The 15,115-nt window shown below is 34.0% G+C and overlaps 1 protein-coding gene across 1 annotated transcript in view; it reads right to left on the reverse strand.

The window, feature by feature from the left end:
* Positions 1-831: 831 nt before the first annotated feature.
* LOC124777343 (fibronectin type-III domain-containing protein 3A) overlaps positions 832-15,115 on the reverse strand; it is a 317,923-nt gene continuing 303,639 nt past the window's right edge. Inside the window, exons 19-20 of the mRNA XM_047252707.1 lie at positions 11,678-11,869; positions 832-4,123 (exon numbers count right to left, since the gene is read on the reverse strand). Of these exons, the coding sequence (XP_047108663.1) occupies positions 3,995-4,123; positions 11,678-11,869 (321 nt within the window). The 3' untranslated portion in view covers positions 832-3,994. The remainder of the gene's footprint in view (positions 4,124-11,677; positions 11,870-15,115) is intronic.

A 15,115-nucleotide genomic window follows, 5' to 3' on the forward strand; every position in this document is an offset into this window, starting at 1 on the left:
ACAGAACAAGCTTTTTCTAAGCCATTTGTAAAGAATCCTGCTGCCAGAGGGTTTCATCCAGTCCAGAACTTAAAAGTTTTCAGCCTATAAGAAGTGCGAGATGTATGCAGTTAAGAGGTGGTTTCTGGGGGTTTTGATGGTATGTATAACTACATACTGTTGCCAATAAAAATAATTCCATATCTCAGCTCTCTTATCAGTTTCAAAATTGTGTAACTGTACATATCAGATAATGCTGGTATTTGGTGCTCAGTGAAATCCAACCTGTTTCCCTACCTGAGTGCAAAGCCTGTCACTTCCTCATAGTGCAAAATGTTTGGCCTTTACTAAAAGTATGACTCATTTACTTTCCTTGTGCTTCACTCTTAACTAAAGATGCACAGTTGACATTGGATACAACATCATAACCTTCTATAATGACAAATGAAATAACTTGCTGTAATTGCAAATGACAGGAATTTTTACTTTCAAAGCCAACAAATATGACTAGTGACACATTGGTTATTAATATAGTCAAACATGATTTCTAGTCAGAAACCCTGTATTACCGGGGGAGAGGGGGGGGGGGGGGGGGGGAGGGGGGGGGGGAAATCTATTTAAGGTGAAAAATTGATGCATGTATCTGTGGTAATATTGCAGGCGAAACAAAATTAAATGATTGTATGGCATTCTGTTTGCAAGGTTGTTCAGAGATCAAGCAGTTAATTGTCTTTTTTAAAACACATGTTGTGTCTTAATGCATTTTCTAAGGATAGTCAAGGAATCAAAAGGAATCTCTCTCTCTCTCTCTCTCTCTCTCTCTCTCTACACTGTGAGATTCAAATACAAACAAAAAGTAGCATTTTGTTTAATTATGGATTGGGATACAACAAAATTCAATAATATTTTCAAACAGCAAGAAACACAACCTAATGTGACTGGCAACAATAAACAGATTCAATTCTCAAAGACAGGCACTGCCCAAATTCAATCACTTGTAAATGGGTTACTGCACACAAAACAGTTTTGGGTATTTGCATGATGTTTCACTGTGTACATACAACAGGAAAGTCTTTTTTATATAAAAAGGTATGAAAACTATGGATATGTTGCACGACATACAAAGTTTAGGCAACATCATATTTAATCCATAAATTGGATGAACCATACAAAATACATTTCCCAAAGATGATTTTTTTTCTTCTTCTTCACAATTTCATTTTAGCAGACACAGACAAATATTTTATCCCCAATATAATTTTTGGCTTTTTACTTATTTTATTCTGCAGAAAATTGACTTATAGTTCAGAAGAGTATCACTGATACACTTACATAAAATATATTCACTTTATATTATATTTGTATGTATAATATATATATATTTATTTATTTATATATTTATATGCACTCATAGAATCTGAGTAACGTCAAACATCAGTACCAAATCTGTTATTTTGCGCAGGGAACAAGTAATTGTGCATGTATCTGACAAGCACTAAATTCCCTCCGAAAATACTTTGGTTCTGTTTCAACAGCTATTTATATATATATATTTTACTTTTAGTAGATTAATATTATCTATGGTTTAACATTTGCTGCTTTCCAACCAATAAACATGTTACATATTTACTAAACTATTTATACACAAATAATAAATCATCTCTTAATGTAATACTTGGCTGCAAATCTGAGTGAAATAATTTAATACCTTCATAACTGCTGTTTTCGCATGTATATGTATATAAATTCTTATGCAAGTGTGTATACATATATATATATATATATTTCTTCATTTCATATTATATACAAATATATGATGCACATATATATTAGCCACAATTATTATGCAGTCTTCCAACAACCACATCTATAACGGCACCAAATCTGTAGGTAACTTAATTGCACATCAATACTTTTGTGCAAAGCTCAATATGAACTATGCTGAGAAATCTTTTATTACACTGACTTAAACATACTCCTACCACACTGACTCAAACAACATTTGTGCAATGTCCTGCACATATGGAAATAAGGCAGCAAGCAAATTTACAAAATTCATACACAATTTACAATTAAATCACTGTCAAGACACATACACAACACATTTGGTTCAATATTACCCCCCTCCCAACCCAACTCACAAAAGAGGCTGTATAAAGTTTATATGATAAAAAATACATCTGCAATCCCATTAACCTTTAAATATTTTCATTGCTAATAAGTAAACTTCACTATAAACTTGTCATAATAGCAACAATATTAGCACCACAAACATTACTTGCCATCTGTGTTTACCTGAAACACATCAGAATACTTCATTAATGCAAGCCCGTCTCCAACATCACAAACGTACAGGCAATTCACATTAACTGAATACATAAACAGGTGGCAAAAATTATGTCCATAGATAAAGACAGTTTCAATTAGTTTAATAAAATGCATTAGGGCCATGTCTTTTTCATCTTAATGATACGGAAGTAGATTTAACATGACAAACACAGGGAAACTTAAGGGATAATTTTTGACATTCCATAATGTTAAGTTTGTAAATTGTCTGTCTGATGTAGCACTACGATTGAAAAAAATTCTTCTTTGTTTCAAGATACATCCAAGAGAACAATTAACTGAGAGATTATTTTACAACGCTAGACATATCTGATTCTTGGAATGCATTTCTTCCATCACAACATACATAACTACAACAAACAATGCGCAGTGGAGAGGTAACAATACTACCAGAAAGATACAAGATTAAATTTATACACAAATGTTAGTAGTTTATACAGGATACAAGCCACAAAGATCTATATGTAGTTTATTAACACAGTGATGAGGACAAACTATATATTTAAGAAAATATATTCTTCCATGTTTTCATGTTCAGTGAGTTATCTCAATTAGAACACAATCTAATATATAAAGGTGCTAGTCTGTATTCAAAATTACACTTTTAGACATGAACTGTACACTCCCTTGTACATAACACAATATGAAGCATTTTTAACCTTTTTTTTACACATAACCAGATAAAAGTTTCACAGAAAGTATTGAAATTCAGTGTTGTTGAAAGTTACTAAAAACTCAGGATCAATAATTTTAGTGCAAAGCTTCCTTACAATAAATACAAAAATTATGTTTCACGATCTTACAATCACTGTAAAAATATTTTGCTGTAATCTTTCAGGCACATTATAAAAAAAAAGACAATCACTCAGCCATATGACAATTGTTCACCAAAAGTTGTAACATAACTGAATGCTGATGACCAGTTTCAAATCAAAAGAATGTTACAACAAGTATTTGAAGTTACAGTGATAGCAACTTCATAACCAGTAGTACTTTACAGTAAAATAGTATCAGTCTGCCACCCTCTCTAAAATTAATCAGAAATAATATAAAATCATTGAAGAGCTTACGCAGTTTTACGGAATACCATCAGTCATTGCAGTGGCAGGACTATGGTTAAACAACGTATCACTAAATATCATGCACCATACTACTAACAGACCTAAGAAGACAATTTAACACATCACAACAGAAAATTCTGATAACTGAAGAGGAGAAGACGCCTGAAGCCAGCAGTAACGGGCAAAAGCAGCAGCATGAGGACATTGACGAAAGAAATGACACTGGTATTAGCTGAACAAATATTCACCTCAATTATAGTATAATATATACTGCACCTTAATCTGTCAAATAAATATGAAATGCACATAAGAAAACAAAAGGATTATATGTACATGTATATAGTTCGTTACTTCAATTTAAAAGTAGTTTCTCACAGTCATTCTGTCCAAGTGAGTATGCAACATACATTGTTCTGCATCCCTCTGTTTGTCATGCAAAAGCTCTGGTTGGAAAGCAGTTTTATGATATAAAAATGGTCCATGAGGAAAATAGGTGAAAATTTCTGATCACATTTTGTGGAATATGAGGAAGTAAATACAACACCAATACAACTCATTGTAATTAATGGTGCATTATTACAACCTACATCGTTCTGGACCGGTTAGATTCAAGTATGGTCTTTGCTCCAATGAATTGCTTGTTGCATTATCACAGCAACTAACACTGAGAAGAATCCAAATCCACACAATATTATCATTGCCCACTGTTGATCTGTTAGAGCCTTTCTCTCAGACACCTAGAAAAACAAGGAATGACAATTAATTATACATTATTATAATAATATAACTTACTTTTAAAAATTCAGTAATATGACTTACTTTTAAAAATTCTCTCTAGTCACTTTGGTAAGTATGCTCTGATGAAGAATACAAGTTATATTACTAAGCTTTATCACTAATAATGTATTTATGAATCTACTTGCTGTTCAGTACACCTTCTATAAACAAATTTTTGTCATTCCAGATACAATTGCTTTATTTCCTTTAGGACTTCCATTTCAAATTAATATCCCTTAACACCATTTGTGGAGATTGTTTCCAAAAGGTACCAAATCCAAAACAGAGATGACAGCCCCTACCTAACGGCTTGGTGGATCTAACATGTAAATATTTCCTTGCAAATAGTACCGAATCTCTTATGCATAGGTCATCAAATCCCACTTTTTAAACCAAAACATACCAAATCCCTTTCAACTTTCATAGCAAGAAGTATCAACTTCTCTTGCAATGGTCTGGCTGAGTGCTGCGACATTACAAACGCAGTGGGCCAATATAGAGAGTGTGCAATCAAGTGATTACAGTTTGAGTAATGGCTGCCTTCAGTTTGTTTGTGTTATTTCATATAATATTCTTGTGTTTTCTGTTGTGTTTGTTTATTGTGAACACTTAAAATGAATTCTGATATCTTATGAATATGGGGATGTGCCTGAATTTATAGAAAAGCCAAGGAAATTAAAAGATCTCTAAATATGCGAAAGTGGAGTGTTTTAAAACATGAAATATTATGCTGCTGCAAGTGCAAAAGCTCAAATCACATGTAAACACAATGATAATTATTGCAAAGCATTATGCTTATCAGAAGATAACATGAAAGCTGAAAATAACAGATACTGGAACAATACATATGCTGTGAGATGGAGAAACATTATAATGGGGGTATATTGATCTGAATTATCCAAAAGAAAAAGGCCCAATTAAGGTACGAAAGAATGCAAGCAAAAATAAAACTATAAGCTGAAGCGTACCAACTGTTCTTCAGGGGAAGGTTCTTGTTTATAGATATACATTCCTAAGCATTTTTAATGTTGGGAGAAGGAAATATGAGCATGCAGCTGATGAGAAATGGAGCAGTAGTTTCTGAAACAAATGGTGGTGCAAGGTCTGGTTGTGATATGAAGAAACTACATGCTGAAATTACAGCTCACATAACAAGGTTTAAACACAGAGAACAGAATTTGGGAAGGGGGGGGGGGGGGGAGCCCAAATTCAAGGTAATATACTTATGCAATGTATTAGAAAGTGTGCAATAAGTTAATTATTTAGTAGATATATGATATGATGAGCTGACAGTTAAAAGTTAGATTCATGGTATGTCTAAAATTTCTATTACGATCACTGCATACTAAAAGACAGTTTCTAATTACCGTTTTTGATTTTCTTCAGATTTTTGTCACCAAATTCGATCCTGGCTTTACCCACTTAAAACAAGACACCTGCAATGACTGCCTATCATTAAAGGTTCGCTTTAAAGCTGGTACTGATGAAGATTTCAAGGAACAGCTTCTTGTGGATAGACTTGTCCATAAACCAAAAGCAAAAGCTGTTTTTCAAAACCTTGGTTAATTTCCAGATCACAGTGTAACAGTGAACTTTTTTTAGGAGAGCAAAATTATTTCTCCAAACACAACACATTTTTACAGGTGGGTTGACAGTGAAGGTGGTAGGGATCCAAAGGAAAGTAGTTCATGTCTGTGGCATTTTTTAAAGTCAGTCTTAAAACCATACTGTGATGCAAATAATAATAAGTGTATTCCATTGTTTTATGACAGTTGTGCATCTCAAAACAAAAATTCCTGTATTTTATTTGTGTTGTGTGTGATTACATCACAAAACGGATTTCAGACTGAGTGGTTCTCCTCTGTGTGTGGTCACTCACACATACCTCCAGACAGATCTTTTGGTACTGCAGAAAAGAAAATCTGAAAACTTGAAACTGTAATAATCCCAGAGGAATATGACAGTATATTTGAGGCACTAGAAACACTTCACTCCATCAATTCTGACTTTTCCTGGGTGAATTGGCAAGAACTCTGTCAAATATCAGTTCCAAAATAAAAATCTTCAACATTAATGAAGCTAAATGTCTCACTATTCGTTACACATCAGCACTGGTTGGTATACATGCACCATATGCAATAACATCAGTGTGCAAAACATAACAGTCAGAAAGAGGGTAAGGTGTGATTGTATTTTGCCTCAAGTAAAAGACTTACCAAACAGTAGTCATGTAAACAAGCAAAGAAAAATGACTTTGTAAGATGAACACCAACAAAAGCAAAATGAGGATAATGGAATGTAGTCTAATTACATTAGGTGATGCTGAGGGAATTACATTAGGAAATGAGACATTTAAAGTAGTAAATGAATTTTGCTGTCTGTGGAGCAAGATAAATGACGGTCGAAGTAGAGGGGGTATAAAATGCAGACTGGCAATGGCAAGGAAAGCGTTTCTGACAAAGAGAAATTTTTTAACATTGAGTATAGATTTAAGTGTTACGAAGTCTTTCCTGAAAGTGTTTGTATTGAGTGTAGCCATGTATGGACGTGAAACATAGAAGATCCAGACAAAAAGAGAATAGAAGCTTTCGAAACGTGGTGCTACAGAAGAATGCTGAGTAGATCACGCAACTAATGAGGAGGTATTGAATAGAATTGGGTAGAAGAGGAATTAGTGGCACAACTTGACTAGAAGAAGGAATCAATTGGTAGGACACATTTTGAGGCATCAAGCACCAGTTTAGCATTGGAGGAAGCATGGAGGGAAAAATATGGTAGAGGGAGACCAAGAGATGAATACACTAAGTAGATTCAGAAGGATGTAGGTTACAGTAGTTATTCAGGGATGAAGAGGCTTGCAGAGGATAGAGTAGCATGGAGTGCTGCATCAAACCTGAGCCAGATCCCTTTTTACAAAAATGTGGTATCATAATCATTAGTTATGGTGACTGATGTTTTGAACCAAATATCAGTAACACTAGGAAAAATGGGTTCCTATATGTATAATCACATAGTATCTCTTAACAACTCAAACAAAATAATTTTGAATAAATTTAACTAAATCCCATTCTACGTCAGCAGAGAATTAATGTTCGACTGCTAAACATTTCCTCTAAAGTCATAAAATTTGTACACTTTTAAAGCACTTTTTATGACAAAAGGTACCAATTAATGTCCTAATAAATATACAATAATAATGTAGCATACATTAAATTTTTCTCAAAGACATATTAGTGCGTACCAGACAAACTGTATATAAACTATAGTTTTCACATGAGTATTATTGTGACTACAGGGAATTTTTCTGATCTACTCAAAAATTTGCTCTGTTGGATGTGGTATCTTCTGGTAACAAGTTCCACATATAGGCCATCAAGGACCCATCCAAATAGTAATATTATGTCTTCGATTATATGATTGTTATATTGTAAAGCTAATGAAATTTACCACAGTGTGATGTAACAAGGCCCACTCCTGAAGAAGATATTTTTATAAATATCAAATCCTAGGTCAGGGGCTACATAAACCTTTTGTTTGCAACTGTTTGGTTGATTTTTTCAGACTCTTCAAATTTATACAGATGTTGAACCGCAGCCATGTCTAAGATTTTGTAAAGGAATAACGGAACTAGTCATCTGCAAAGATAATCTTGCAGAACTTCCCCATGATGTACCCAACTGTTCAGTCAGCCTCTGGAAAGTTTACAGTGTTACCATAATAGATTTTAAGAGACGCTACTATTCCAGGGTGGCCACAAAGAGTAAAGTTGGTAATGATGTTCCCTGATTTTGAAATTGTATGCATATTATAAAGACAAAGTTTTAAATGTTTTCAACTTTCAATAATTAAATCTGCTACAAAATTCACAACAATTAAAAATATATGTTTAACTATGTTTATTTAAAGTTTATTTTTTATTTTATTCATTACAGTACTTATAAAATGTACATAATTTAAAATGAGCTACACACATATAAGCTAATGACTCTTAGTATGAACTAGTACAAATTAAAATTCTAATACTTGATAGATCAGCTTATGAAGATTTTTACATTGCTCATCAATAACTTGAATCTTATCTAACAGTTTAGCTTTCATTTTTTTTACCTCAAATGTTTTTTTTCCATTTGCTACATGTTTGCTTTTCAAATCTTCTGTCTCAGTTATTGCAGCTTCCTTTTTCTGATGTTCAGTTTCTTCTGACAATGCTGAATGCAAGCTCCAAGAATAATGAATTAAAGATTTTGGAACATCAAGAATTACAACATCTCCATTTGTTTCATTTAGGGCGGAGTCACATATTAATCACTGAGCAATTAAAGTTTCATTTCTCATATTCTCAACAGCATTCAGAAATGACTGAAAAACCTCTTTCAATACTAGCACTGCCACAAGATAAAATCATATCTATCTTTAACAGTTTTACTAATGATTATGGATTGGTGTGCATAAGAATAAATTCATTCCAAACACGATCTATGATCCAGGCATTTGTAGGCTAGTGAATTATTTTTTAAAAGTAGTTGTGCTGAAGGTTGAGAACATAAACTGTTGAAATCTTGCGTAATTTCATCAGCCGCATACCACTTATCCAACTATTTCCATTCAAAATAGTGAGTAGAATTTTCAGTCTCAAGAGTGATGCTGCCAACAAATTTTTCTATAAAAGGTATGAAAGCAGTTGCAGGATTTTTTCTTAGTTGTAAAAAATCATAAGATTGGTGACTTTTCTACTACTTTTTAATTCTTTGATAAACTTTGTTAGTATCAAATCTTCGTCTGTACCTGATAAGGAGTCAACAGAGTTCGGTACATCTGGTTTGCTAAATCTTCACATTATATTTTAAACAACTGTCACTAAAGAGCTGTGCAGAAACGGTAGTAATGGTTGTGACTTGGCTGCTGATGACAAACAATTGTAATTTTGCTGGCAGAAAAGGATCTGAAACAGCCCTGTTGCAATTATGTAGATGGTGCAAGTCAGTTCTTTTTTATCATGCTGTAATCTCTCCGCCATTTTTTTAACAATTCCAAATAATTTCAACAGCATAAGCAGCAGCACTTCCATTTTCTACCGAATGGACTGCACAAAATTTCTCAGGATAACGTTTTGATCCTGAATACTCTGTTACTTAAGCACGACAAGTCAGTACATCTTTAAACATATGATAATTGACCTAAAAAATTAAACAATATTCCAGTTCCACATTTAAATGCACCATGTGAGATATGAAGACTGCAACTGCCCGTATTAAGTATCACTGGATCATTGACTTCTTTAGTAGACTGCAACTCAGATTTCAGATCTTTGAAAATTTTATGATTAACATTTGGTCCATCTATTCAGATTTGTAAAATTTCTTAAGGCATTTTCATGAGTGACAGAGGAAAATGATAAGCTCTTGTATGATGAAGAAAAGTAGATTTTCATTTCTTTCATTGCTCCAAAATCTGACATTTACATCAATTTGATTTCTTGACAAACTTTACTAAGTGACTCATCAAATCCTATAACAAAATGTTTGTAAGTTGTAATAGATTCCCTCAATCTATTTTTATAACAGAGCGATTCCATACAGAAATGAGTACACAATTTTATTTCACTGCAGTTCCACTCTTCTGGCTATTTCACTGTTGTTGAACATTTTTTAAAATAACAATACGTCACTTCCAGTTGAGTGCACTAACTTTTAAGTCATCAGTACCTGAGTATACTAACAGTATTTTGTAAGTTCAGAATTTGTGGTTCACTTTTTGATCTGGCACTGATTGATAAATGGTTAATTTTTCTGACAAATCATTTTTCATTGTCTCATTAGTGATATGTTGACTGCGAGTTAAAAAACTTTGAAGAGGAGGAGTGATACTTTTGTAGATTTTAACTTTGGTAGTATGTTTTAATTCTTCAGCATGATTCTTGACAGCTGTTATAAACATATTACTTAAAGAAAATGTACATTGCAATGCTTGCATTTTGCGCTCTTTTCTAACTTCTTCTATCCAAAACTTCAAATCCGGATCAGTCAACCAATAGCTTTGAAAGTGTGCTGTTATGCTCAGTGCAATACCATGTAATTAATATATTATATTAATATTATATTATTAGATATTTTTACTTTTACAATATCTACCTGACAATATAAACCATGGTATAATGACACATGAAAATAATAAAGATTTTCAAAAGTGCATTATAGATACGGTCCTTCTCAGAAATTTTACATATTTGTAACATAAAATACGAAAGTAAACTACCAGGTCTATACAGTCCAGAAGCCTCACAGCAGCTTGTAAACGTACAGCATGTACTAAAATTTTGAATCCTGAACCAATGTACTGTGCATAAAAAATAAAGCAGGGACCTGTATTAGTTGGAGAACTCTGCTATACATGAATAGTACACTCCATGACTCAAAGTTTCCAGAGTCTATACCACAGGACAACAAGCATAGACATTATCCCAAATGCTTAGTAATTTTTCATCTGTAGTCAACAGATGGTATGCATGCTACATTATGAAGATCGTGCTGGCACAAAAAAAACCCTCCATGCAGTTTTTTTTTCTTTATTAAAAAAAAAGTGTGTGTGTGGGGGGGGGGGGGGTCACAAGAAAATTATTTCCTGGTTGCATGAAATTCTGATAATTCTGTTTCCTTGGTTTTGTGGCCACCTTGTATTCAGAAGCAGGAGCAGGAGCAGGAGCAGCAGCAGCAAGGATTACATAACCTAATGTACTTTACCCATAAAGACTCCACAATACATGGATTTGTCTTAGCAAAAATAGTAGCCAAAGTGTTGCTTTAACCACACTGAAGCCAGTTTTACTGGGTGACTTTACTACTACTACTACTACTACTACTACTACTACTTCAGCCCAAATATTAGAGCAGGATCGTACAAAACGAGTGTCTGTCTGCAGGCAGTGAGGTACCTAAAGGCACAGGTGGGCAATCAGCTGATGCACTAGTAATCAGAAAACTGGGACATAACCTATACAACCATACTGCCCTGGCACAGACACTGCTGGCAGAGGTCTACAAGTTGTTGGTGAATGTGCAGAACACGTGCAATAGGGCTGTCTGGTGGGTAGCTGTCTGGTGGGTAACCTAGCCTACCTGCACCTGCCCATGGGCAAGCTGGGGGCATCTCAGGATGCTTTTGCCTCACAGGGCAGCATCAGAACTCCCTGTACTGAAAGTTAATGTCAGTCACTTTTTTGTAACACTACATGAGTAACACTTGCAAATATATGGACTTAAAAAAACGACTCTTCATAGGCTGCCTACCTAAGTGCAGGAGACTCAGTCACTATGGACAATTGTGCAGGATATATGTCCTATGCGCAGATATTAAACATATAGCTAAGGACAGTTATATCAAAAAAGGAAAGATTGTTCCAAAATTAACATTTTTCAAGCAATGCAAAGAAACTGAAGATTATCCTGCAAATTTTAATCATTCTCTTCAATCTTTCAGACACTTACAATACATAACTAGGAGACATCTTTAAATACCTGTAAAGATGAAGACTTTGGCGTCTGGGAAGCTACAGGTTCAGGTGCAACTGTTGAAAATGTCCCAGGGGGCGAATATGGCCCTGGAAGATCTCCTGAATTTGCCTGCCTCACTGGACAAACTCTTACACAGTAATCTGTACCAGGCTCGAGGTCATTCAGCTGCAATTTTGTTTCTGGTCCTCGATAAACCTACAAATTTTACATATAACATGACTTGAATATATTCATGTCAAATGTTTTATATGTTAATACAGTTTTTCTTGGCAACTACAACTGCAAAATGAATTAACTGACACCAATAATACTATGAGAGATAATTTGTTCAAACTGGTAAACATTATGGGAAAAGTATATACCGCCTGAGCAGTTTCTCAGCTCAACTAAATGTTTCAATGCAAATGAGATTTCACAACCTCTCCTGTCTCAATTTTAAGTAAATTTCATGCATAGCTATCTTAAATTGTGAATTTATTTAAATTTTATAGCTTTTACAAAGACAATATTTAGAATTTTGATTCACTTCCTAACAGTTGTTTTATGTACATCCCTTTTGTCTAACCATATCAATATTTACACATTATAATTACGTATTATGCAATATGTTGTCAAAAGCAAATATGTGAAGCCAGTACCTCAGTCTTTAATCTAAAACACACAACAAAATGTTGCCAGACAATTTAAAAATATATATCCATTTAGTGTTTATTCAGTACTATTTCATCTGAATAGTTCACCATCAATCTGCATTTGTTTTTGCCATTAGTAGTGATACGAAACTATCATTTACAGAAAATAAATGCCTAACCAAAGTGCAAATTTTAAATTTAATGCATAAAGCAAACAGTTCTTCTAAAATTTTTCTCTCATCATGCTTTTAATTCTGTATCTTTTTATTTTTGTTAATTCTCTAATTGTGAATTCTTTGAGTAGAATGCTGCTCTAATATCCTGTAATTGTGACACATGTTCAGTTTGTAATGGCAGACAACTATTTCAGCATAGCCAAGGGACATAAACCCTATTCCTACCTCAGCAGTTAAAGTTTTTATGTTCACTAGCTTTGCAGATGCTGAAATACATGATATTATTTAATTTTATATTTCATTATTAATTATTCATTAACATGGAGTATGGCCAGCTATCAACGGTAGGTATATGAGAAGGTCAAATAACATTCAGCTGTTGAAAAAATTAAAAAACATAACAATGATCACAATTCCAACAGATTAACTAAACAAATCTTCGACTTCTTCCGTAACCGAAAAACGAAGCCCAACTGGTTTAAAGAAACTGAGAAAGACCTAGTGGAATTAAATATTTCAGAAAATTCACTTATTGATCGAACTGCTAAATTAATTACTAAAGATGAAAACATAAGGTTCCAAGACAAATCCACACAAAAGTCCAAATCCTTCATCTCAAAAGAAGAGAGGAGAAGATCAGAAAGAATGAAGAAATACTGGGCCCTAAGAAAAGAACAACGCACAAAGAAATGATTGATCCAGAGTACCCCAAAGAGGGTGAAAAGAAAGAAGAAAGATCACCAACAATGGGCCATAGAGAAGCACTATTACAACAGCCTGATTCGTAGTAATTCTTTCCAAGCAGCAGTGCTGTGTAGATGTGGACAACATTTGTGCTAGTACAGAGACATTGTAATATCATTAATATTTGAAGAGAGCACAACAAAACTGGCCTGCAACACAATTTTTGTGCATCTGTTTTTGGAACAGAATTGCAGTAGAAGTATTTCTTACTGGTACATTGTGGCATACAATAAATGGGGCTTTATTTTGAATCTCTAGGGGGGCTGGATGATAAACAAATTAACAAAATAATGTTTGTGACCTTTATTAGCATTCTTATATTAGATCAATACAATCAAAGTAACTATGTAACTGTATAATGTAGGACAGTATGACAACAATCATGTTTCAAAAAGGACAACATTAAGTTAAAATATCTATTCAGTTCTGTCTGTTTTGTAATCTACTTCCCCACTGTGCAATGCAGTGGCAAGAGAAAAGGACTTCTGATCAGGAGGCTAAGGGTTTTCAAAACAAAACCAGACTGGGTGTAATACAAAAGTAGGTCTAATAATCAGTAAGACAATAGGAATGCTTGTGATCTACTATGACCATATAGCCAAAAGGGGCATAAACCCTATTCCTACTTCTGCAGTAAAAGTTACCATGCCCACTAGCTTTGTAGATGCTAAAGAGATTGAAAGCATATACGATGAGATACAGAAAATTATTCAGATCATCGCTGGAGATGAAAACTTAACTGTGACAGCGGATTTGTGTATAACTATAGGAAAAGGAAGTGAAGGGAAGAATAAGAAAATATGGACCAGGAGGGTAGGGGGAATCACAATTTAATAACTTCTGAAATGCGGTTTGAGAGCCATTGTAGAATTTTGTAGAAGTGGAAGAGACATTGACACACAGAAATTTTTCAGACAGGTTAATACACTGATCAGACAGGGATTTTGAAATGAGATTTTTAAATGCAAAACATTTTCAGGTGCAGATGTAAGTCCCACCCAGAATTAATCATTATGAACTGCAGATTAAAACTGAAGAAATTACATGAAACAAGGGAATTAAGGAGAAGGGGCCTGAATAAATTGAAAATGCTGAGTGTTTCCAAGGGAGCATTAGGCAACAACTGGCAAACCTAAAAAACGAGAACAACAACAGAATGCAACTGAGTACTTTTGAGAAAGAAAAATATTGGCAGCAATAGACAATCATACAGCCAAAAAGACTATGCCCAGTAGAGCTCCTCGAAGGAAACGATATATATAATTTAATACCTGAAAGACGAAAATATAACAATAAAGCTGGCAAAAGGGAATCCAGTAGTTTAAAAATGAGACTGACAGAAAATATAAAATTGCAAAGTAGAGAAGACATGAAAAGTTGGAAAAGCATGCATGACTGGTCAACAGAGATGTCACTTACTGAAAACTTGAAGAAATATTCAGGTAAAAAAGAAGCAGCTGTATGGCATCATGAACTGAGATAGCATTTCAGTACTAAGCAAAGAAGGGAATGCTGGAAGGCAGAAGGATTGTATAGAATGGCTTCACAAGGGAAATTAAAAAGACAATATTATAGAAAACTGCAAGGATAATTTGACAGAGCACTGAAAGTTTCAAGTCCACACAAGCCACAAAGAGCAGATGAGATTCCCCTTAGACTTATTATGATCCTTGGGAGAACATACCATGGCAAAATTATTCCGTCTAGTATGCAGGATATTACCAGACTGACAAGATAGCCTCAGACAGGCAGACCTGAAAAGAATGAATATTACTGAATCACCTGTTTTAATAAATCACTAATGACCCACCCCAGATTTGTACAGGTAGAACTAAGTATCAACTAGCAGACAACTTCTTTGGCATGGCAGTAATTTTGTTTTCTGGCCA

Source organism: Schistocerca piceifrons, chromosome 2, assembly GCF_021461385.2.
Source record: "Schistocerca piceifrons isolate TAMUIC-IGC-003096 chromosome 2, iqSchPice1.1, whole genome shotgun sequence".
NCBI lineage: Eukaryota > Metazoa > Arthropoda > Insecta > Orthoptera > Acrididae > Schistocerca > Schistocerca piceifrons.